We start from the raw sequence: 26,568 nt of genomic DNA on the forward strand, positions 1-26,568 counted from the left end.
GATTTGACATTCTACTGTGGCCATCTTGAGCTTCCTAATTTCTGAACAAGGGACCCCACATTTCTATTTTGTACTGCCCTGGAGGAGGGAATGGCAACCCACTCCAGTATCCTTGCCTGGAGGATCCCATGGACAGAGGAGCCTGGCGGGCTACAGTCCATAGGGTCACACAGAGTTGGACACGACTGAAGCGACTTAGCACGCACGCATGTGGCAAATTATGAAGCCAGTCCTGCTCCTAGAATAAAAGACTGTCCAGCCCTGGTTTGTCCTTTTCAAACCCTCCGCCAGGATCCCAGATGGGACTCACCAGCTACTCCTGCCAGCAGCCCCCATCCTTCCCAGCTGCACTCGGTTCTTCTCTGGTCTGTGGGACAGACCTTCTGTTGGTATCACTTGCCAACAGGATCAGGGTTAACTTGAAAGAGGGTCCAGGATTTTTTGCAAATTAGCATAAGAATTTCTGGATGGCATTTCTCTGGAGGATTTTTGGTTGGCCTGAAGTATTTGTGGGGAAGGATTCTCTCTTCAAATTGTTCTGCTCCTGGGTAAGTAGCAGAGAACCACTATCACCACAGAGCAATTGTCCCAGGCAAGGCAAATTCATCCTAGGTGTTAATTAGCTCAATATTTATCTCATCTAATATGCAAATTAAGACACTGTGGTCTCATTAGCGTCATCTGTGTTTCCTTTAAGCAAAACTAAATCTCTTGCCAATGCAAGAAAAGGAGGGAAAAAAATAAACACCAAACATCAGTATTTCTCTTTGAAGCTAATGAGGGTGTGATATGGCTCTTCCTTTGTTAGGAGGTAGCAAGTTAGGAAAAATACATTTTAAATATGCTAAGTGTGGCTTGACCTCATCTATTGGAGGCAAGAACACAGCCTTGACTAGTTACTGGGCTTTCTGCAGCTAGCTTGTCCAGAAGACTGCGGCTCCAAGAGGTGGTGGGTGGCAGGTGAATCTGCAACAAACCCCAGACAAGGAGATGAACAAAGGACGGAGATGTAGCCTTCAAGAACCCACTCAGCAGATAGATGTGGCATTGCCTCAATGATAAGAGAGGGAAGAAATACATTTCCTTAATTCGATGCATCTTAAGAAAATGTGTCTCAAGTTGGAAAAGAACAGATATTTCAGCTCAAAAATATCTTGTCCTTCCAGCTTCCCATTCTAAGATTTAAGAATTTATAGGGACAATAATCAAACCATCATCAAATACCCACATTGGGCCCCCAAAGTCAGATTCTGTGTGCTGGTGGTACAACAATTACAGAGCCAGGACTTGAGGAGTAACTTGAATGTTCAGGGCCTCCGGCAGAGTGCTGAGAATTCTGCACACATGAGCTCTGATCTTCACAATAATTCTGAAAGGCATCGTTTCTTCTTTTTTACAGATGATGCCACTGTGGTTCAGGGTGCTGAGGTCACCTGTCCAAGGTCAGGCAGCTAAAACCTGGCCCGGGTGGAATGAAAAGATAAGAAGAACCTGACAGGCCATGGGGAACACAGCCTAATTAGCAAGGTGTCCCAGGCGCGGTGATAACAGGTTGAAAGGATGTGTGACCAGGCGGCGGTCCTGAAAGCTCAGGCCGTGTGGATCTCCAGAATTCTGAGGCACCCAGCTCAGTGAGGCTCCTCACTGCCCCCCTTCCCAATCGTCAAAAATCATTCCAAACCCACAGTGTGCCCTCCGGGGCAGGCCAGAGACCCGTCTGCATGCCAACACCTCTGGGAACTAAAAACCCCTCCCCAAGTGGACCAACACTGAATTCCATGTGTCACAAACTGTCCAGTGTCGCAACTGTGATTCAAGGGGAACTCCCGGCTGAAGCCCACAAGGGGCAGGCGGGGGCATCAAAGCAGCCGCCCTCGGCTCCCAGGGGACCTGGGAGAAAGCGGTCTTGACCTTTGCGTGACCCATGGCCCATGGGTGTCGTGCTATGAACTGTGCCTTCACCCTAAGGCTGAGCAGCTGGGCAGAAGGGAGACACGTGAATGGGCCGAGGCCGTGAGGGAGCATGAGAAAGCACTGCCGTCCACACCAACGTCTCATAACCAACAAGGGGCACGTGGACCACCAGTCAGTGGCATGGGCAGATGCTCCCAGATTCTGGAGACACGGCCCTCTCTCCTATCTCCTAAGGATGCCTGTAACATGTCCAACGGCTTTCCCTTGCATCACTGCCCAGAAGCTCCCAAAACAGGCAATCAAAGGTGTCCCTACTTGACAGGAATATCAGGCTCCCAAAGGCAAAGCGTCTGCTGGAGCTAACCAAGGCAGCCTGTGAGAAGAAGCTGCATCTGGGCTGTCTCTTCTATTCCAGTTCCCACATGAAGATGCCACCTGTCTCCCTCCTGGGGTTGTCATGGGGTCCATCGGAAGTAGGGGAATTTTGTCCCCATTGTAGGGGTGGAGAAACTGAGAGTTAGAGACAGAGGAAAGGGAACAGGAAAGGAGTTCTTGCTGAGCGCCTGATGCTGAAGACTATATACAGGTATAGTCTTGTTGCTTAGTTGCTAAATTGTGTCTCTTTCCAACCCCATGGATTGTAGCCTGGCAGGCATATCTGTCCATGGGATTTCCCAGGCACGAATACTAGACCTGGTTGCTATTTCCTTCTCTAGGGTATCTTCCCAATCCAGAGACTGAACGCACATCTCCTGTGTCTCCTGCATTGCAGGCGGATTCTTTACCCACTGATCCATCAAGGAAGATGTCTGTACATCTCACAACTGATAACGTATTTAGGATTTTTTTCATTTGATAAACCCTTTAACATAAACTTGAGTGGTCACCTTGGGTTTCTTCATAATTATAACTTAAACTATGTAGTATCTCATACATAATGAAATATATATTAGGTATGTGAAAGAAATTTTTAAAAAATCATAAAACCTATCCTCAGAGCTGACCACTGTGCCTGAAGAGCACTGTTACTAAAGTGCTGAAACCTTCTCAGTGTTCTTCTCTCCTTCCACCTCTGCCTTCTTGCTGCCAGAATTAAGCCCCATCCTGAAATCCTGCATTCACAGATTGCCAGATTGCTTATAGATACATAATACATACATATTGATATATCATAGATGTACACACCTCATATGCATATCAATGTATCCCTTGAAGATACATCATTTAGCTTTTATTGTTTATGTACTTTACAAACCTAGACAGCGTATTAAAAAGCAGAAACATTACTTTGCCAACAAAGGTCCGTCTAGTCAAGGCTATGGTTTTTCCAATAGTCAGGTATGGATGTGAGAGTTGGACTATAAAGAAAGCTGAATGCCAAAGAATTGATGCTTTTGAACTGTGGTGTTGGAGAAGACTCTTAGAAGTCCTTTGGACTGCAAGATCCAACCAGTCCATCCTAAAGGAAATCAGTCCTGGGTGTTCACTGGAAGGACTGATGTTGAAGCTGAAACTCCAATATTCTGGCCACCTGATGGGAAGAGTTGATTGATTGATTTGAAAAGACCCTGATTTTAGGAAAGATTGAAGGCAGGAGGAGAAGGGGACAACAGAGGATGAGACGGTTGGATGGCATCACCGACTCAATGGACATGAGTCTGGGTAAACTCGGGGAGTTGGTGATGGACAGGGAGGCCTGGCGTGCTGCGGTTCATGGGGTCGCAAAGAGTCAGACGACTGAGCGATTGAACTGAACTTTACAAAAGTGGCATCATACTATGCGTGGCCTCATGCATCCCATTTTTTGAACATTATGCTGTATTTTTCAAATAGTCTCAATAATGACAAAAAAGGGGAATTTCACCTAGCAATGGACTCTGTGAAACTAATTTTAATGAGAGTTCATGAAAATTGTACTGTATTGCAGTGGACGCTATAGATTCTATCGAGTCATCCAATCCTGCCCCATTTTACAGAAAGACATCAAGTCTGGAGGGATTAAGGAATTTTGTCTCAGTTGAGCCTAGGAGCCAGGATGTGGCCCCAAGGCTGCCGAGCGCCCCCTGGAGGAAGCACGCTGCAGAACCTCTAGCAGGCAGAGTATGGGCTCCTTGGAAAGAAGGCAGAAATGTCGCTTTGCTGACAAAGGTCCATATAGTCAAAGCTATTGTTTTTCCAGCAGTCACGTATGGATGTGAGATTTGGGCCACAAAGAAGGCTGAGCAAGGAAGAATTGATGCTTTCGAATGTGGTGCTGGAGAAGACTCTTGAGAGTCCCTTGGACTGCAAGGAGACAAAACTAGTCGATCCTAAAGGAAACCCTAAAGTCAATCCTAAAGGAACTCCTTATTGCAAAATTCAGACTTAAATTGAAGAAAGTAAGGGAAATCACTAGACCATTCAGGTATGACCTAAATTAAATCCCTTACGATTATACAGTGGAAGTGACAAATAGATTCAAGGGATTAGATCTGATAGACAGAGTGCCTGAAGAACTATGGACGGAGGTTCGTGACATTGTACAGGAGGCAGTGATAGAGACCTTCCCGAAGAAAAAGAAATGCAAAAAGGCAAAATGCTTGTCTGAGGAGGCCTTACAAATAGCTGTGAATAGAAGAGAAGCAAAAGGCAAAGGAGGAAAGGAAAGATATACCCATTTGAATGCAGCATTCCAAAGAATAGCAAGGAGAGATAAGAAAGCCTTCCTCAGTGATCAATGCAAAGAAATAGAGGAAAACAATAGAATGAGAAAGACTAGAGATCTCTTTAAGAAAATCAGAGATACCAAGAGAACTTTTCATGCAAAGATGGGCACAATAAAGGACAGAAATGGTATGGACCTAAAAGAAGCAGATGGTAAGAAGTGGCAAGAATACACAAAAGAACTATACAAAAAAGATCTTCATGACCCAGATAACCACGATGGTGTGCTTACCTAGAGGTAGATATCCTGGAGTGTGAAGCCAAGTGGGCCTTAGGAAGCATCACTACGAACAAAGCAAGGGGAGGTGATGGAATTCCAGTTGAGCTATTTCAAATCCTAAAAGTGGATGCTGTGAAAGTGCTGCACTCAATATGCCAGCAAATTTGGAAGACTCAGCAGTGGTCACAGGACTGGAAAAGGTCAGTTTTCATTCCAATCCCAAAGAAAGGCAATGCCAAAGAATGTTCAAATTACTGCACAGTTGCACTTATCTCACACACTACCAAAGTAATGCTCAAAATTCTCCAAGCCAAGGTTCAACAGTACATGAACCATGAAATTCCAGATGTTCAAGCTGGATTTAGAAAAGGCAGAGGAACCAGAGACCAAATTGCCAACATCAGCTGGATCATTGAAAAAGCAAGAGAGTTCCAGAAAAACATCTAGTTCTGCTTTATTGACTATGCCAAAGCCTTTGACTGTGTGGATCACAACAAACTGTGGAAAATTCTTCAAGAGATGGAAATACCAGGCCACCTGACCTGCCTCCTGAGAAATCCGTATGGAGGTCAAGAAGCAACAGTTAGAACCGGACATGGAATGGACTGGTTCCAAATTGGGAAAGGAGTACATCAAGGCTGTATATTGTTACCCTGGTTATTTAAATTATATGTAGAGTATGTCATGTGAAATGCCAAACTGGATGAAGCACAAGCTGGAATCAAGATTGCTGGGAGAAATATCAATAACCTCAGATATGCAGATGACACCACCCTTATGGCAGAAAGTGAAGAGGAACTAAAAAGCCTCTTGATGAAAGTGAAAGAGGAGAGTGGAAAAAGTAGGCTTAAAACTCCACATTCAGAAAACTAAATCGTGGCATTTGGTCCCATCACTTCATGGCAAATAGATGAGGAAATGGTGGAAACAGTGACAGACTTTATTTGTTTGGGCGGGGGGCTCCAAAATCACTGCAGATGGTGAGTGAAGCGATGAAATTTAAAAACTCTTGCTCCTTGGAAGAAAAACTGTGACCAACCTGGACAGCATATTAAAAAGCAGAGACATTACTTTGCCAACAAAGGTCTGTCTAGTTAAAGCTATGGTTTTTGTAGTAGTCATGTATGGATGTAAGAGTTAGACCATAAAGAAAGCTGAGTGCTTAAGAATTGATGCTTTTGAACTGTGGTGTTGGAGAAGACTCTTGAGAGTCCCTTGGACTGCAAGGAGATCCAACCAGTCAATCCTCAAGGAAATCAGTCCTGAATATTCATTGGAAGGACTGATGCTGAAGCTGAAACTCCAATACTTTGGCCACCTGATGTGAAGAACAGACTCTTCGGAAAAGACCCTGATGCTGGAAAAGATTGAAGGCAGGAGGAGAAGGGGATGTCAGAGGATAAGATGGTTGGATGGCATCACTGACTCGATGGACATGAGTTTGAGCAAGCTCTGGGAGCTGGTGATGGACAGCGAAGCCTGGTGTGCTGCCGTCCATGGGGTTGCAAAGAGTCAGACATGACTGAGCAACTGAACTGAACTGAAAGGAAATCAACCCTGAATATTCATTGTAAGGACTGATGCTGAAGCTGCAACACTTTGGCCACCTGATGTGAAGAGCTGACTCCCTGGAAAAGACCCTAATGCTGGGAAAGACTGAAGGCACAAGAAGAAGAGGGCAGTGGAGGATGAGATGGTTGGATAGCATCAGTGGACATGAGTTGGAGCAAACTCCAGGAGACAGTGAAGGAGAGGGAAGCCTGGCGTGCTGTTGTCCAAGGGGTTGCAGAGAATCAGACATGACTTAGCAACTGAACAACAGTATGGAAAACGTGCCCTCCTCCTGGGGTGTGTGACGTGGATGCCCTGCCCAAGCTCCTGCTCTTACCTCTCTGTTTTGCACCCAGAACGGAGCTCGTATTCAACTTCCACCAGGACTGCATGCTTGCTTTTTAAGAAAGTTGACACTGCCCATGTACTGCCTGAGTCTTGTTTTTATTTCCTGATATCTGATTTGTGACAGTGAGTCTACTAAAAATTCCTTTCTACTCAGATGTCCTCCTCATGCAATATCATCCTGGGGAAAAATCACATTTTGCATTATTGAGAAAGCATCTCACCTGCTTGATTGTCCCCAGAACTGGAAAGAAATGTAACCACTGAGTGATAAGACAGTTTGGAAGAAGACGGTGACAAACTCTACATGAGATTTCGGCTGTTAACCAGATTTTCTTTGCTGCCATATTAATCTGAACAGGAGTTAAAATGCTGCAACAGTGAGGCAAGTGAGGAAGGGAACTTTGTTTATGGACGCTGGCAACATAGCATGTATTGAAAGGTATACTTTCCACACGTGTTCCCATGTTAACTTCTCACAGCTACCCTGGGAGGCAGCAATTTCTTAATCCCCACCTTGCCAATCAGCAAACAAGGCTCTGAGAATCGAATTGTTGTGCCAAAGGACCACAGCAGGTCAGTCTGTGGACCTGCAATTCAGATGAGTTTTCTTCTGACCTGAGCTCCTTGCACTTTCAATATTACAACTTGATGACTTACGCCCGCTTGAAGGCAAAACTCATTAAGCATCTATTGAGTGTGAAATTTGCAGATGTTCAAAGAAGTCTGAGCCTAGGGACTTTCCGATAGAGCGAGCAAGCCACTCTACAAAACACAGAAAGAGCTTCATCTTACAACTTTCTCCCATTTTATGATAAGAAAAATGAGAACATGGACCTTCCTGGTAGTCCAGTGACTAAGACTTCATGCTTCCAATGCAGGGGACCTGGCTGGGTTCAATCCCTGGTCAGGGAACTAGATCCCACATGTTTCAATGAAGATGCCACAACTAAGACCTGGCCTAGCCAAATTAATTTTTAAAAAAAGGAATGAAAGAAAGAAAAATGTGAACCAAATCCCAAATTGATGAAGAGTCTTTTAGAAGCCACTTACCTCAAAGGCTCCACCTCTGGGACATATTCACTGACTGACCAAGAGGAGCTCACAACTACATCTCTATTTTTGTAACAACTTTGCATACTAAGTTAGAAAAAATAAAATGTTTAAGTAAACTTTTTATCCTTGAATAAATTTGGATTTACTGAAAGATTGCAGCAGTAATAGGGTGAGTTTCAATACGCCCTTCATCCAGCCTGTTCTAATGTTGATCTCTTCCATAATTCTCGCAACTGTCAACACTAAGACATTAACATTAGTAGAATACTATTAACTGAACTCTCATTTGGATATCAACTGTTTTTTCTAAAGTCCTTCTATTCCAGGACCCAATCCAGGATTTCAGATGCTAGTTTAATTATTTATAAATCTCTCAGCCTTGAAAACATGTCCAATGTCGGTCCACTCATGAGGGCATGAGAGTTCTCAGAAGGTAACAACCCCTGGAAAATAGCTGTTTATGTTCACCCACAAGATACATTATTTGCTAAATATATTTTAAGCAATATAGACTTAGCCAAGATATGTTAGATTGCTATTATTAATGCATAGACCTCAAGAATGGCATCAGAACCACAATGCCCATTACTCAACTCCCCATATTTCCATTAAAATTATGAATGTTGAGAATACAAATATACAGATAGAGATCTGAGTGAGGGTAAAACACACCCACACATATGTATATAAAAACACATGCATATAGAAACATTCTCCATGACAAAGGAACATGTCAAATCTGTTGAGAAATGTTGGAGAGTTCAGTAAATGGTGTGGAAACAAGTGGCTATTCATATGACATAAGGAATTATGTAGATTCCTACCTAGCTCCTTACCTGATACAGTCACAAAAATAGGTTCTAGACTTACTAAAGCATCACACACTAAACAAGTAAAAATGTCAAATAATTAGAAAAAGCTCAGAGAAATATATTTCTAATATTAAGGTTAAGTCAGTCTTTCTAAGCACAAATGCTGTAAAGAGACCCAACAAAACAATGGGTTACAAAGTTGAATGAGAAATATTTTCAAAATCATTATAGATATAAAAAATATTGGTCATGAGAAAAAGGATTAAAGATGAGGACATATTAAAATGTCTACAAATCAGTAGGTAACAGATTAAATAAACAAGCCGACAGAAAATTACCTAAGGATTTGAACCGGCAATTCCCCCAAACAGAAGTATAAACCAACAACACACATCAGAGTATTCGCCATCACTGGTAATCAGGGAGCAAAAATTCAAGCAACACAAGACACCGCTTTCACCCAAAGGGTTACCAGGGTTAAGCAAATGTGTATCAGTCTGGAGTCTGGGTGACAGAAAGGGAAACCAAGGCCTCGCTTGAGCCCACCTGTTGGAAGGAGTATCAGTGAGAGCAGCCTTACCCAAGGGTTTGGTCAGCAGCCAGCAAATGCAGGTCCCACATCTATGGATAACAACTGCTGTATCTGCAGCTCTAGCCTGGCCCTAGGTGTCATGGGTTAGGAGGCAGACACCCAAGAGCTGGGCGTGACCCAGAACTGCAGTCTCAAGCCACTGATCTAGGGCACAGAGTAGAGGCAGGAACTTGACCTTACTCTGGGGCAGCAAGGTCAGACCAGGAGGAACATAAAAATCATGATTCCTGGTGAGTACTCTGTCTTCATGTCCAGGTGCTGTGTCCCAGTGTCCCCCACGATCATTCCCACCCCAAAATCAGACCCCCTGAGTCTGCTCATGAAAATGTAAGGCAGAGGGACCAGAGACCTACAGTTGCAAGAATGGCTGAGCATGCCCCTGGAAATTTACAACCAGACCTTACAGCCTTGACCCTGCCCTCCTCCAGGCTGGTTGCCAGGTTCCACCCTCTCAGGAGGTGACTCGGGAGATTCTTTCTGGAGGAATCGCCTGCAGTTCCTCCCCTAGTCCCGCACTGTTCACGACAAAGCTTTATTTAGAGCCTTAATACCAAGAGGCCCTGACACGGCGCCCACCGTGAGTAATATGTTGTATGTTCCCTGTGAATCATTGCTGCTGCCCCCAGAGAAAGGCCAAAGATTGCAGGCTCCTTGGGGGTGGGGGAGGGCATTTGCATGACTTATGCGGTTTACTTAGGGCCCAGAAGTGCTTTCCCTGGGAAGGAGCCAGCTGGGTCTCCTGGTCAGAGGCCCTAATCAGTAATACGCCTGAAGATTTGCTGGTAAGAAGCTGTGAGGCACTGCCCACTCTTTAGGGCAGTTTGTAGAGAGTCTAAAGATTGAAAAGGGGGTATATATAGGGATACTGAGGCCCTCAAAAATGTTCTTAAAGAAGACACTCAAAAGCCCTCCCATCCAGACTTAGTAGCCCCCTCAATGACACTGGCTTACTTAGCCAGTAAGGCTGGTGGCTGAAGGATCAAACTGAAAAATTAAGGCCCATCAGTGGTGGGAGAAATCTACCTGCTAGGAAGTTGTATTTCATTCCTGACGTTGTTTAGAATTTCTGGCATGAGGTGATAACAGAAGTTGACTGATTTTTATTGAATTCTCTGCCAACAAAGTACTCTCTCATTATCTACACCTAGGACAGACCTTCCCCACTGTCCAGCCCTTGGTACACTACTGTTCGAGACCAGGCCTAGAAAAATGAGTAATGAATGATTTAATGTATGGGAAGAGACTTCCAAAGTCTAGCTATCAGACTGTGATTAGTTATGCATTTACCAGCTCATACTCACGTGAAATTCAGACGATGGTCTGTGTTCTGCAATTACACTGATTAGAGACACCGAAGTTGACTTGGTCCCTCCCTCTGCAGCCCCCAACCTGAGCAGACCTCCCTGACTTTCACCTCTCAGGTGCCTCTACCACCTCCATGACAGTCTCAGAGCCACTCCACTGACCAGGCACCCCCTGGCTTAGGGCACTGTCTCCTTGCTGGTTCTCACACATCCCCTGGGGGCCTTCCAGTCTGCCCCCAGCCCTGCGGACCGTGCTTTTTTCTGAATGTGCGTCTACTCATGCCATCCCCAGATGTGGCCTTTGACCACTGCCTACCACTGAGGCAGGTCGCTCCCTTCCCTCCAAACCCCACCCTGTTCCTGGGTACAACTGGGCTCCAGATGTGCCATTCCACACCTCCACCCTTTTAGCTAAGCTTTTCCCCTGAAAAGAAAGCCACCTGCCTTCTTCCTATTAAGCCTGCTTCCCTGGTGGCTCAGATGGTAACAAATCTCCCTGCAATGCGGGAGACAGGGGTTCCATCCCTGAGTTGGAAAGACCCCCTGAAGAAGAGAATGACTACCCACTTCAGTATTCTTGCCTAGAGAATTCCATGGACAGAGGAGCCCAGCAGGCTACATTCCATGGGGTCGCAAAGAGTCAGACACGTCTGAGAGACTAACACTTTTATCTTTCAAAATCCATCTCAGCTGTCCCTTCAGCACAAGGTCTTCCTCCGCTTTCCTGCACCCAGAAGTTAGCTTTTTCAGCACCACTACCTCTTGGAGGTCTTTACACAACAGTCCCCAACCATGTGTCTCATTACTGTTGAATTCACTGTCTAGACGGTTCCTGGCTTCTAGTTCATGCTCAAGAAAAGATGAAAAAGTAATGAATGTAATGTGCGGGAATCTCTAATCCCCATAGGCCACTTGGAGTGTTGGGATTTCAAAGCTATTGATCAGTGATGGTTTCATGGAAGGTGGGGCGTGGTTCCTGGGGCCTGGGCTCTTGGCCATGGAAATGTAACCTGGTCCTCTCTGGCATGTGAACAAAGTGGGGTTGCTCCCCTTCACCCATGGGATCTCTGGGCAGACTGAGTGGAAGAGCCGGATAAGACACTGGGCACAGAGTGTGGCCCCCAGGAGGCTCCAGGACAAGTTTGGCTGGGTCCCAAATTTATGTGCCATGGAAAGGGGTGGGGGCTGCTAGGAAAACTGAGCAGAAGCGGCACCTCCCAGAAACAGCCTCTTGCTGCTATTCAGTTGCTAAGTTATGTCTGACTCTTTGCAACTCCATGACTGCAGCTCACCAGGCCTCCCTGTCCCTCACTATCTCCTGGACTTTGCCCAAGTTCATGTCCATTGAATTGGTGATGCTATCCAACTGTCTCATCCTGTGTCACACCCTTCTCCTCTTGCCCTCAATCTTTGCCAACATCAGGGTCTCTTCCAGTGAGTCGGCTCTTTGCATCAGGTGGCCAAAGTTTTGTAGCTCCAGAATCAGTCCTTCCAGTGAATATTCAAGGTTGATGTTCTTTCAGATTGACTGGTTTGATCTCTTTGCTGTCCAAGGGACTCTCAAGACTCTTCTCTAGAACCACCAACCCCCACTATGTTGCAAAAGCAAAACACTAGCCAGGCACCATGGTATATTTCTGGTGCTAAACCTTAGCGTTCATGATCGGGTTCTGGTGGAGACATTCACCACACCACCGCCAGAGAAGTTAGGCCCCACTTCGCATAAGCACTTGGCCTGAACCTCAGGCCTCTGCAAGGAGTCACATCTGATAGGAGCCCAGGTCCTGCTCTTGAGACTGTGGTTCAAATCCCAATCCTGCCACTGACTTCCTCTGCCACCCTGGGTGAAGCACTCTCATTTCCCCTTTGCAATTTCCTCATCTGTTTAAAAAAAAAAAATAATACAGGATTGGCCAGTAAGATTCCCACTGTTCCTCTCAAAAGTGACTTTCCGAGATCACTGCTCTCTTGCCTCCATCAGGATGTCCCACTTGCCCACACAGACTCGAGACATGAGTGGAAGGGGAAGGTTGGACACAGAGAGGCAGGAGGGAGCATGCATTTTCCAAAATGGGCAGAACGAAGTTTCATGGGAGTTTTACAGGACTTCTCAGAGCCTTTAATAAGCAAATATACACTGTAAGCACACTGTCTGTGAATTATCAATTGATAAGACATGGGACCCACCATATCGCACTCTCATCTGAGCATAGAGCCTGTTATTCCCTCTAGAGGAAAGTCTCCTAGGACCAAGGGTTATGCAGAAAACATGTTCAAAAACCTGAGGAGGGCGGAAAACACTGCCAAATCTGAGCCAAATCTTGGCTCATCTCTACGTGAACTTGGGTGTGTGAAGACTTAGTTTAGTTGGATGAAAATGGAAATGTTAATCATATCTTACAGATGTCATGTTTTTCTCGCCTTATTGTCTGTATTTTCTAATTTTTCTATAATAGGTATTTTAATAACTACATATTAAATTTACAAATAATATGTTTAGAATGTTTAGTGAAAATTCAAAGCCTTTCCCAACCCTCTAGGTTCAAGTTCTCAAAAGGAATTGAACACTTATTTTGTATCACCTTCTAGGACTTCCATGTGAACATTTTCAAATGGAAAGCAAAACATAAGGCTTTGTTTTCAGACCAGAGCATCATGACCTCCATCCAGCTCTGGAGCTTGCTATAAAAGATATGAAGGCAGCTATGTGTGTGGATGAGCCCATCACAGATGTTGGCACATGATGGGCACCCTGTAAACACCAGTTCAAAGCAAGCTCCTGCTTTGGGGTTGGACTGCCTGCACAGGGGCCCTACACTGGTTGCTTTCAAAGTTGATGACTTCCAGAAGTCGCTGCCCTATGCAGATTCAGGAAGAAATGGATACTTTCCCAGCTCCAGCTGGTGGAGCCTCTGAAAGCAAACAACTGCAGCAGAGACATGTGCCTGTCCTCTCCGAGAGGCCACAGGGCTCCAGAGCAGAGCCTCTTCCTGCCTGGTGCCAAGAGATATCTCTGTCCAGGAAAGTGGGAATCAGAGCAGGAACGAGAAGAGGCGGTGTCCACACCATCAGAGGCCAAAAGCTCACCCAACTCCTCTCCATCAAGTTCTCTCCCAACCGTCCACTGGCCAAACTCAGGAAAAACTCCTCATGGATATTTACCATGGTCAAATTACTCATTTACAAAAAAGATGCTGCTACAGATGGGCAAGTCCCCATGAAATCATGCCAGGGACTCTTTAGGGCAGATCCTGCTGCTTGGCATAACAAGCCCTTATTACCGTAGCTCTGAGGGGCGCCTGCTTGCCAGAGGCCCACTTTTAATGAACTTTGCCATCCAAAACTGGCTGAGAGAACACAAGTCAGATTTTGCCAATCAATGGGAATTGATTACTTCTCGAAAGCCAGGCCCCAGCTTGCAGGAAACACACACGAACGCACCCAATATTTGGGGGTTAGTTTGATTTCTTGGAGAAAAAGGAGTTCTTGGCAGCCTTAGATAATGATGGATCAGCCTTTAAAAAATCCCCAGGACACTGGAAAGAAATGGGGTTTCTGGAGGGAGCCTGGGCGGATGGAGAAAGCTTTGGCAGCCTTGGAGTTCAGATCATGCCTGGAATGCCTTCTTTTTTTTTCTTCCTTTTTTAATTCATCTACCCTTCTGTCCATTCATATATCAGAACTCCACCACACTGACTGAGAATGGACTATTCTCAGATGTGGTACCAGGCTCTGGGATGTCAAAGATGGCCCCTGTCCACTGGGACCAGGCTGTCAGGGAGTAAGTGACACGAGGCTCTCTTGGAGGAATGAGGAGGGTCTACAGGAAATCAGAGGAGGGAGGGTCCATGTGGGCTGAATCTTGAAGAATGAAGGTGTGTTCTTCTGGGGAACAAGCAAGGGGAGGAAAGTTCTCCTTGACCTCCAAGGCTTCACAGAATCCCCGCCACAGAAATCAACACTTTTACCAGGAAAATCTAATCCAGTCTTCAGTCCTGGCTCATGAGAGTGGTCAGAGCAGGCTTCCCTAAACCTTCCTGACCTGGTTGGGTGCCCTACCCCGCCCACAGGGTGTTTTGATTCCCCTAACAGGCCTCATCACCCAGCACCATCGGCTCTCATCTGCTCTCTGATATTGCCCATGGTGCATGAGCCCTGTGATGGAGAGGGACCACATGCCTAGACTGTTCCTGACTTTACTGTAGGTGTTAGGGCAGCACCTAGCACAAGACTGTGCATACAGCAGGTGCTCAATGGATGCTGATTGATTGTGGAGTGTGTGAGTGGTCTTAGACCAGAGGGGTAAAGGGCTGCCCCTGGAATACAACAGGAAGATGGCTGGCGACACAGGGGTGCCATCCACTGAAGACCAACTACACAGATGGCCCTCTCCCCAGGCCCTCACCTCCTCTGGGACAGTGCTGGGCAATGGCAGTGGAGTCTCTGGAGGGCAGACCTGTAGACAGAGGGGAGCCGGGCTGGCCCAGGAGGAGGGCAGAGCCAGAGCTGAGCCTCATGTCTTGGCTCTCTGCCCTGGAAGCCCCCTCCACTCTCCAAAGGGCCAGGCTCCCATCTGGGGTAAAGAGGGTGCTTCACAACATCCCCAGGCTGAGAGGACCTCATAGAAGGAGGGGTTGGGGAAAAGCCCAGAGGGGGACGCCCTCCATTTCAGCCAGACTGGGGCAGAAGTCCCAGGACGTAGAGCTCCAGGGTAGATGGGGCTGAGCTAGGGAGGGTGCTGGGCTCTGCGTGGAGCCAGCCGAGCTCTGCAAAGGAAGAAGCAGAGGGCAGGGGCCAGGGATGGCAGCAGAGAGAGGAAGAGAGAGATCCCAGGCAGAGAAAGATGTGGCAGGAGAGGAAAAAGAGGGTGAGGCAGATGGGAAAGGAGTTGAGAGGCAGGAAGAGAAAAAAGAAACTCAAAAGCAAATGGCATCATGAGGGGCAAAAGAACCAAAGGAAACAAAAATGTCAGAGAGAGGCAGACATAGATGCAGAGCGAAACTAAGGCCGGGGGAAATGACCAGCAGTTATGAAAGCTGGTCCGAGAAAGGCAAGCAGTGCCCAGGGCTCTGGCAGCATAGGCCCAGCTCTCCCCAGGGGCCTTGACCACTGGGTCCTCTGGCTGCAGCCTGAGCCGTGAACAGCTGCCTTCTGCTAGATTAAGTACCACTCAAGTTCTTACATGATAGAGCTCTCCCAGCTCTCAAACTGTGGTGTTAGAGAAGATGCTTGAAAGTCCCTTGGACAACAAGGAGATCAAACCAGTCAAACCTGAAGGAAATCAACCCTGAATATCATTGGAAGGGCTGATGCTGAAGCTGAAACTCCATTACTTTGGCCACCTGATGTGAAGAGCTGACTCACTGGAAAAGATCCTGATGCTGGGAAAGATTGAGGGCAGGAGGAGAAGGGGATGACAGAGGATGAGATGGCTGGATGGCATCAGTGACTCAATGGACATGAGTCTGAACAACTCTGGGAGATGGTGAAGGACAGGGAAGCCTGGCGTGCTGCAGTCCATGGGGTCACAAAGAGTCAGACACGACTAAGCGACTGAACGACAACAACTGGCATCTGGAGTCCCGTGTCAGATGTGCTGGGAGGTAAGAGCAGGAAGAGTGAGGAGGGACAGGGAAGGGGAAGTAGGACCCCTAGGCTCTGGGCTTCAGACAACAGCCCCCCCGTCCCACCCCCAGTGGCTGCCAAAGGTGGGCTCCCTAGACCCTTGGTTCAGTCCTGTCTGGCCTTGAATGTTGAGTAGCTTGATACTGACTCTTCATGTTCAAGTGGGCCCCATCCCTGACCCAAGGCCAGCACATGGCAGATACAGCTCAGACCTTTCCATGGAGCCTAAGGAACTCAGCCCAGGGGCTCTCTGACCCCAGTTCTGGCTGGGAGACAAAGGCCAAGTCCCTTCCCCTTTCAGAGCCTCTGCTTGCTCACCTCTTCAATGGAAGGCTACGTGATCACCCAATAGATTGTGCCTAATCCTGGGAATGGTGATAGTGATGTGCTTCCCCTGTGCTGTCCTTGTCCTCCCAGCCCAGCCCAGCCCTCCTGCCAGACAAGCTGGCCCTCCCCTGGTCAGCCTACAGAACGCCTATGCCTGTGGTTTTCCCTGAAGAGCACTCAGCAGTGTCCTAAATACGACGGCCAGTCTTACTTATTTTTCACTTTCTGAATTACACTTCCCCTAAGTCAGGGAAAACCTGCCATTACCCTGTTTAACCTATAGATCTCTATATGGTTTTCTCTAGAGCCTGTAGAAAGGGCCCTGTTCCAATTAACTTACAATTCTTTCTTAAAAAGCAGCAGGGGATAGATAATAGACATGAAACATTAGAAGGGCCTTGGAGATCTTCTGATTCAACCAGAAAAGTCCGTAGCCCAGGGCCGCAGTCCCAGAGAGGCAAGGTCTAAATATACAAGGTCACCCGAGTTAACAGAGCATTGGGACTTGAACTTAATCTACCCTATTCATAAGCCAGGGCTCTTTGCTCAAAACTCCACAATCATGCGTTTGCTTGTTGATTGATTTATAAAGCAGAGTTTGGCATTGCAACACACATCTAGTTGTTCTCACTTCCCAGGGATCCTCCCCTTTTCTTGGTACCAGCAGTGTGCCTCTATTGATTAACTGTCCCTGGCCCAGGGGTCCTTGGGGAACAGGCACCCAGTTGCCCACTCCAGAACATGAGGGTGGAGGCAGTGTGTGCAAGCGTGCTGAATCATTTCAGTACTGTCTGACTCTTCGTGACCCCATGGACTGTAACTCACCAGGCTCCTCTGCCCATGGGATTCTCCAGGCAAGAATACTGCAGTGGGTTGCCATGACCTCCTCCAGGGGATCTTCCTGACCTAGGGTTCAAACCTGTAGTTCTTATGTCTCCTGCATCGGCAGGTAGGTTCTTTACCACTAGCACCATCTGGTACTCTCGGCATGTGCTATTCTAGCACCCACGTGGGATCTGTGGGTGGAAATTGTGACCCAGATGGCCAGCCAGCCTTCCTGGAGATTAACATGGGGATCTCATGGGTGAAAAGGTCCCTCCCTTCCACCGCAGCCTGCCCCTGTCGAATGGTAAGCCATGAGGACATGGTTCTACTTGAGGGTTGCCACCTTTCATCTTCCTAACCACAGGGAGAAGGCCAGTCTGCAGAAAGAAGCCAGTACACAGGGATCCACAGAGCTGAGAGATCAGAAGAGAAGCCGAATTCCAGAGGCATCCTCAGAGCTGTGGAGCCAGCTGGTCTCCCAGGGAACCCCATCTTCTAAAGAAGACAGGCACCCCAAATCACATGTGAAGAGAGCCAAAAAGAGACAAGTAAGCTCTGCCTTTCATGGAGATGCGAATATTATTTCATCTAACCCACAAAACAATTCCACACAGTGAATATCATGAACCCCATTTAATGGTGAATTAATAAAAGCTTTAAGAGGTTCAATGGTTTGCCCTATATCCTAAGTCACAGGCTCAAGACAGAAACTCAGATCAATTTCAAAGCCAGAAGGTTTCCCACTTGTCTATATTCACTTGTCTGTGACAGAGAGAAGCCCAGTAGGTAGTGGAACATCAAAGACTGTACAGCCTTGGCTCACCTAGGGCTGGGGGGAAGAAATGAAGAGGTGTCCCATCAGGAATATGAATAGTGGACTGTGTCTGGAGCAGACTCCAAATGGACGTGGCTTGAAAACAGGGAAGCAGATTCTTCCAGCCATAGGCCTACAGGTGGTATCTGATAGACATATCCTGTTTCAGCCTTCTATAGCAAATCCCAGTGACCCCTCCTCATTCAGAGAGTGGCAATGATGAAAAACTGTGCCAGAGTTTCTTTCCAAAGAGATTCCTCTCCCTCTCTCCTCACCCCCCACCCAACACACACACCCATCTTCTTTCTCTTTCTCTCTGCTCAACTCCTGCCAAAGGCGCTGGAAGTTTTGAGTGTGAGTTCCCGGGTGATCTGAGGTGACAGGAAAACTCAGGCAGGCATCCGCTCTGTATTCCGGGGAGCCTGGCTGCAGCGTTACTTGAAAGGCGTTCCGCAACCTTTTGCTGCCGCTTTCTTTAAAGGCTTGAGCAATTTCGATATTTTGGTTCAGTGTCACTATAGAAAAGCTTTACAATTCTAGCTCGGGAATTAGAAGATATATTTGTAATAAGAATTGCTAACCACTGTCAGCTGGCAGGCCCGTGTCCATGCATGAAAATGATGCCATTAGCTTTCATGATGGTGGGCGAAATGTAAAGATCAAAGATCATGTAAGAGACAGAAGAGAAAAAAAAGAAGAAAACCCACTCTACCCTCGGGGGGATTCCTGACGGTTAGGGTGGCATGGCTCCCTCCAAGTGTGCATTTAGCCCCTGGAGAAGGCGGGAAGCTCAGGACTACTCGTCTTTGCAAATACTACTATTAGTCTCTATTTTATCTAACTGCTTTCTCCTATGAGGTTGATGAATCGCGCAACTGCATTTTAATGAGGTGATGTTGAGTCTGGGAGATGGCGAGGGGGAAAGGAAAGATCTAAGGCAGACAGGAGCAGTCCCTGAGAACACAGGTCCCAGGGGTCCAGAGTGTGGCAGAGGCACCACCCAGCCTGACCCAAGAACTGGGCTACCCACATGTAAGGGCATGCCGGTGTCAGGGCTTCAGAAGCAGGCAGGCTGGAGTGGGGCTCCTGCTCGGCCATTTCCAGGCCATGCAGCTTTGGGCAAATTGCTGATACTTTCCTGCTGGTAGGATCCATTTCCTTCCAAATGGAGAGAGCATGACAGCATATGTGCCAGGTCCCAGGTGCTGGGGAGACCCTGGTCAGGGGAAGGGGCAAACCTCCCAGCTCTCCTGACACCTGGCTTGAACAGGATGATGCTGCTGATAACCCAACAGTACTGGCCTCAGAGGACCACATGAGGTATCACAGCCAGAGGGCCAGATGCACAGTAGGTGATGGATTAATGCCTCTTTCTTCCACTCCTTATTCCCATTTCTTCATCATGTCAATTGAGAAAGGAACTTATCTTTGGGCTTCCCTAGTGGCTCAGATGGTAAAGAATCTGCCTGCAATCCAGGAGACCCAGGTTCAATCCCTGGGTTGGGAAGATCCCCTGGAAAAGGCCATGGCAACCCACTCCAGTATTCTTGCCTGGAGAATCTCATGAACAGAGGAGCCTGGCGGGCTACCATCCACGGGGTAAGGAAGAGAATGAGAGTCAGAGGCTGTCTGGATGTATCAGAGACAGAAAAGTCACAGGGCACAGATTCCAGTTAAAGTCTGTCTGACTCAGAAACACAATGACTCTCCCCATCCTCAGGTCTTGTTCAATCAGACAGTTGCCAGGGTCCGAGTTCCAGAAATGTGGCCTTTTCTCATCATAATGAGAGAAATGGAGGGGGCAACAGGAAAGGTGCGAGATTCTCCCTGACCCCACCCTGTGGAGGGCAGAAGAGGAGGAGAGAGATGTGTAGACGAAGACTAGAACATGGGGAGTGAGCAGCGTGGACCAGACTGGAGCCTCTGGCAGTGACAGGAGGAGGAGCCGTGGGCAGCATCACAGGCCAGACCTCAACTTACCCCCCTGCTCAGTCCTCAGGCCCTGTATCAGTCACCTTACCATTAGGCTGGCCACTGACACTCGAGTCTACTCTCAACTCTGGCTTTGTGGCTTATGAGTAGTCCCCTGCGTTAACTTGATTCCAATTCACCTTATAATTGATTTTCTATTTGAAAAAAAAAAATCACTTCTGGTTTAGGATTAAGGATATGGATTTAGGGGCTCATCGTAAACAAGAAAATAAACCCATAAACTGAAAACATAACATTTGAAAGACCTTTTATGGTTTGCAAAGTGTTTTTCTCATACAGTTTCTCACGTGATACTCTCAAAAAGATCCCTTCAAGTCTGTATTATGTATGAGGTAAAAAGAGACACCCAGAAAAGTTAAGTAAGTTCCTTATCTCTCATAGCTGTCTTCTTAGCAGGTCTGACACTGAAGCCCAAATGTCTTGACATAAACTCCAGAAGGCACCCCACCACAAAGGATTCTCAGTTTATGAAGAGGAAGGTGTTAAAACGGACTGGGCACCAGCCAGGAGTATTCCATGTGCAGCCACATTAAAGTCTTACATTGAACTTGCAATGCCATGTTTCTCAGAGTATGGTCCTCAGGGCACCCACATGACACCCTCCCGCACTCCTAGGAAGCTTGTTGGAACATAAGCATCAGAGCCTATCCCAGACTTACTGACTCAGCATTTCCTGACCACGCCTGGGAATAGGCATCTTATTTAACAGGCTTCCCAGGGATTCTCATTAGGGAACAACTATAAGAATTGATACTTTTGAACTGTGGTGCTGGAAAAGACTCTTGAGAGTTCCATGGACAGCAAGAAGATCAAACCAGTCAATCCTAAAGGAAATCAACTCTGAATATTCAGTGGAAGGACTGATGCTGAAGCTGAAGTTCTAATACTTTGGCCACCTAATACGAAGAGCTGACTCATTGGAAAAGACTCTGATGCTGGGAAAGATTGAGGACAGGAGAAGAAGTGAGCAACAGAGAATGAAATGGTTGGATGGCATCACTGACTCAATGGACATGAGTTTGAGCAAACTCTGGTAGATGGTGAAGGACAGGGAAGCCTGGCGTGCTACAGTCCATGGGATTACATTGGATCAGACACTACTGATTGACTGAACATCAACAATAATAGTTTGATGGGTATTTATTGTCCCCAGTTATAGATGAGAAACATGAGGACCATGGAGAATCAGTATCTTATCTAGCCTATGCAGCGTTAGATGATGGATTTATTCTCAATCGTTATGATCTCAAAGCCCGAAGCTTGCCAATGGACTCATTCATTCAGTAAGCATTATGAAGTACCTGCTAAGGGCCAGGCACTATTCTAGATCACTCTGGCACACAAAGATAAAGTCTATCCACTTCTTTGTTTAAATGAGTACCTGGTGAGAGAAACCAGCTTCAAAGTTGGGGCTGGAACAGAAAGAAGTTCTTTGGGGCTCAAAAATTATTGTGTCTGGAACTGTTTATTTGAAGCAATGGTAGATATTGGGTGCCCTAAGATAGTATGTTAAGCTCGCTGATCTTTTTTAATCTGCCAACAATCTATGAGGGAGTAACAATACTATTAGTATCAAGATCATCACTGACACCAGTTCAGAGCTGGGGATGCTGACTGCCGGAAAGCTAAGTGAATTGCCCAGAGCCCTACAGCAAGTAGAAGGCAGAGCCAAGCTGTCTGATTTCAGAGCGCACACTCCTGAGTCCATCACTAGAAAAGTCCTCAGGCTCTATCTGAGTTCATGAAATAAGCAGGCTCCAAACATCAAGCTCATGCGGCTCATTACTGGTTTCCCATAAAAGAGACAATGTTAATACCTATAACCTAATACAACAGTGTAATAATCATCGTAACACCAATCAACATCACCAGAACACGTTAATGAATTATGGATGGCTTTCCATCACCTTGAAGAAAAACACATTTGAGCAGCCAATCCCAGGAGAAAACAAGAGACACATCATGATTAACCAGCTAATCTACGGGGAAATGGGTTACTGTGCTTGAGGGAAGCCTTGCACAGTGAGTGAGTGGATTTCCATCAGAAGGAAGGGTGTGACTCAGCCAGTCAAGAGCTCCAGGGATGAACACAAGACATGGAATTAGAGGATAAGCAAAGCCCATCCTTCCCGTGAGCCCATCCCTTCCTTCTTTACTTCTGTTCATCCTTCTTTCTTTTATCTGTGAGACTCCAGTTTGAAGACAGAACCCAATCCAGTTATGTGAACAGAAAGAACTTAGTATAAAGAACTCTTCAGTAGGAATAAGGTGATAACTAGGTACTTTAGAGGGTAAAAAGAGAACCTTAGGGCATCAGAGTTCAACCAGTTGTAGGTGTAGCTACCGCCCCCTGGGGCTGAGAAAACAAAGAGAAGAGGTTGGAACTAGGAAGCTCTGGGGAGGGGCCCCACAGAGTTGGGACTCAGATCTCTGCAGAGGTGATGATGTGTATTGGTGGGGGTGGGTACCTCAAGAGGGTGCGATGGGCTGGTTCTGCAAATGATGGAAAAAAACACCAAATGTGAAGAGCTGTTGCTTCAGCAGAGTGAAAAAAAAAAAAAATCAGGAAACTTATGGGAGGCCACAGGAAGAACCATGAGAAAGGACGAGCGCCACTATATTCTCCTGCCCCCAAATTATTTCCATATTAAGTGCTACATGTCTCTCTGAAAAAAAGGAATGGATTGGGGACATCAGAGAACACTCGAGATTCTGAGTTTCCCAGACACATCACACTGCGTCAAGATGCAAACTGCAAACACATTGCTGTGAGAACACATCCAAGCACCAGCTTTAGGCCAGCGCATCCATTATCCCATTTGACTTTCCTCAATCTCCAGACAATCAGATATTAACATTCTCAATGGAGAGTGGGCAAACTCCCACCCATGGAGGCTGAGTAAATGCTCCAAAGTCATCCAGCTCATCAAACCCAAGCCTGCAAACTTGTCACAGCACCATCCTGGGAGCTCCACCCCAACTTCCCACATTTATTCTGCTGGTACCAACAATATCATGGGCTTCCGTGGTGGCTCAGACAGTAAAGAATCAGCCTGCAATGCAGGAGACCTGGGTTCAATCCCTGGGTTGGGAAGATCCCCTGGAGGAGGGCATGGCAACGCACTCCAGTATTCTTACCTGGAGAATCCCCATGGACAGAGGAGCCTGGCGGGCTACAGTCCACGGGGTTGCAAAGAGTCAGACACAACTGAGCGACTCAGCACAGCACACCCAACATTTAGCTGCTGTCATGAAACTATTACTGCATGCAATGCCCTGTATGTGGGGGGAAATACCCAAAGATCACAAAGAAAATAGGACTAGGACACTGCATGGAACAAACACACACATACACATACCCACACACACAAACCCATTCCAGGGAGAGCCTGTGACAGCTTTCACGCCCTATCCTTGTTGCATGAACCACAGCAAAACGCCTTGAACCACCCTCTGTGGTGAGGTGGGCTTAGAGAAGAAGCCCTGTCTTATCAAAGGCATGGGGGCAATGCTGCTGACTCACCCTCTCCTGGAAGGACACCATGCAGGGTAGCAGAGTATAGGCATTGAGAGGAAAAACTGGCCTGCAATGAGAATAGGTACTGACTTTGGTTCAGCTGAGTATTTTGCAAACTTCTGTCTTGCGTCTTGTTTGCTCACATGGTTATCAGCATTCCGCAGATGGCATAGGATGCACACTGGGAATGCTGCTCGGAGGAAAGGAGGGTTGTGAGGCTCACTGTTGTGCTGGCCTGGGGCAGGGGCAGGCCTCAGGCTCTGAGCACAGAGGCAGGGAGGTGGGGGATGGCCCAGGATGCAGGAGATCTAGAAGGTTCAGGGAGACATCTGCAGCTGAGCAGAGCCCACATCATGGCTGTAACTGGGAGAGCAGGGACTGAGAGACAGGATCACAGCCCAGCTGAGCAAGCTCACTAACTATCCCCGACAGCAGCTTTTTAACCTGATGCCCTCTGAAATGCTTACTGTGCAGGGTCTTGAAGTCTTTTCTAGTGCAATGTGTATAACAAAGAATTAAGATGCAGAACATATACAAAATAGTCATACAATCAATAGGAAAAAGATGACAATCCAATACAAAGGCAGGCATGAGAAAGGAAGAAACAAATCACAAAAGGGAAAAAAAAAGGCAACACACATAAGAAAATATACCCTTCTGGGCAGTAATCAGTAGAATGTAAATTAAAACAATACATGTTTGCTTGTTTCCATCTGAATGGCAAAAAAAACAAAGGTCTGATGCTACTGAATGCTGGTAATATAAAATGCTCCAGCCACTTTGGAGGACAACCCGGCCCTTTCTGTCAAAATTTAAAATATGCATACTATCTCTGTTTCAACAATTTTACTTCTTGGTAACTACTGTACATAAATGCCCAATGAGATGTAATCTATTCACAGCAGGATTGATGGTAGTAACCCCAAATTTGAAAAAAATGGAAGACCTTATACTGTGGATTGTCCAAATAACAATTAAAATGAATGAGCCAGGTCTGTATACTAACAGTATATGCAGGACAAAGGCAACAGAGCAGTGTGTGTAAGACTAAAACATGTTCTGTTTACACACATAAACTGATAGAGACATAGAAACATGAGAAGGAAATACCTCAATCTCATGCCTGCGGTTGCCCCCTGGGATGGGCCTTAGAGAGACGCAAGCTTTAACTGTGGTGTTTGAAGCTTTGCAACGAGCATGTGTATGTTGCTCACACATACTTTTTAAAGAAAAGCCATTTCATGTGAAGTGATACACATGAAACAGAGACTGACATCTCTTCCAGCTGACACAGAGCAAAAAGGGCAGAAATATCTGTCCATGTGGGGGGTGACTCTTCAGTCTCCACCACAGCTATCGATCTATTTATTGATCAAACAGCTTCTGCATGTGGGCAGAAATAGCTTTTCTGGAGCCCCTGCTGCATCCTGGGCTCAGTAACAAGCACTTGGCAAGCTCACGTATTTTCCACCAAAACCTACAGGGTCAACATTGTTAGGATCCAGAGATGAGGAAGGAGGATCCCAGAGCTTGCTTTTGCCAAAGATTGGACCGAAATCCACATGTGCCTGGATGCACACCACAAGGCATGATGGGTAATTGCACATGTCCGCCTGTCAGGGCTATGCGATGCCCAGATAGCTGGTAAAACACTATTTCTCGGAGTGTCTATGAGAGTGTTTCCAAGAGAAGTTAATATTTGAACCCACAGATTATTCTCACGGATGTGTGTGGGCATCATCCAGCCCATGGAGAGCCTGACTAGAACGAAAAGGTGGAGGAAGGGAGAATCTGCTCTGCTTGGTGAGCTGGGACATCCATCTTCTCCTGCCCTCGGACATCGGTGCCCCCAGTTCTCAGGCCACAAAGGTGAAACTGAATTATACCATCAGCTTTCGTGTTTCTCTGGCTTGCAGATGGCAGACTGTTGAATTTCTCAGCCTCCATAGTCAAATAAGCCAATTCCTATTAAAAAAAAAAACTCTTCTTATATATCTATAATCATATCCATATCTATATCTATCTATAGATTGGTTCTATTTCTTGAGCCTAAGATACAAAATTTTTCAAAAAAAACCCCACAACTCTCATATTATTAAGCTATAAATACACATGCTCGTGTATATTTATCTACAGTCTAGCTATCATCTATCTCTGTAAACATAAATAGTTGAGTTTATACCAGTGGCTCTCAGTTAGAGTTGGTTTTGCCCGCCAGGGGACATTCAGCAACGTCTGGGGACAGTTTGGATGCTCGCAGCTGAGGGGAGAGAGCTGCTACTGGCATCTAGTGGGTAGAGGCCAGGGATGCTGCTAAACATTCTCCAGTGCACAAAGAATCCACCAGCCCCAAACGTTAAAAGTGCTGAGGCCGAGAGACCTCGGTTTCTATCTATGAGAATGGCTTGAAAGCACACATCCTCAGAAGGTCAGGCAAGGTCAGCGTGAAGTGCCCAACGTGTATCCTAAACCCAAACGTAGCCACTTACCACAGCCAGGTGATACATGGCAATGAAAAATGATTGCTAACTGCCCTTTGGAGAAAAGCCAGTCAAGCCCTCTGTAGTTTTTTTGAGAAACTAAACAGGAGGGCAGCAGGCTCCAACCCAGTCAAAGATAATGCAGCTGAAGCTGAGTTAAAAGGTTAAGGAAGAGGTGAGAATAGTCCCTTTGATTTTTCTCACCCAGAAAAAAAAAAAAACCTTATAGAAAAACTAACCTATTAGATCGGAGAAGGCAATGGCACCCCACTCCAGTACTCTTGCCTGGAAAATCCCATGGATGGAGGAGCCTGGTGGGCTACAGTCCAAGGAGCCGCAAAGAGTCAGACACGACTAAGCAACTTCACTTTCACTTTTCACTTTCATGCACTGGAGAAGGAAATGGCAACCCACTCCACTGTTCTTGCCTGGAGAATCCCAGGGATGGGGGAGCCTGGTAGGCTGCCGTCTATGGGGTCACATAGAGTTAG

General features: G+C 46.6%; 1 protein-coding gene across 7 annotated transcripts in view; it reads right to left on the minus strand.

The window, feature by feature from the left end:
* LOC129631575 (uncharacterized) overlaps positions 1-26,568 on the minus strand; it is a 478,809-nt gene that overhangs the window by 187,058 nt on the left and 265,183 nt on the right. Inside the window, exon 4 of one of the 7 annotated variants that reach the window (XM_055552685.1) lies at positions 24,125-25,562. The exons of the other annotated variants lie outside the window; for them this stretch is intronic. Within the exon in view, the coding sequence (XP_055408660.1) occupies positions 25,534-25,562 (29 nt within the window). The 3' untranslated portion in view covers positions 24,125-25,533. Of the gene's footprint in view, positions 1-24,124; positions 25,563-26,568 lie in introns of those variants that run through there. 7 annotated transcript variants of the gene reach the window in all.

The sequence above is a fragment of the Bubalus kerabau genome, chromosome 17, assembly GCF_029407905.1.
Source record: "Bubalus kerabau isolate K-KA32 ecotype Philippines breed swamp buffalo chromosome 17, PCC_UOA_SB_1v2, whole genome shotgun sequence".
NCBI lineage: Eukaryota > Metazoa > Chordata > Mammalia > Artiodactyla > Bovidae > Bubalus > Bubalus kerabau.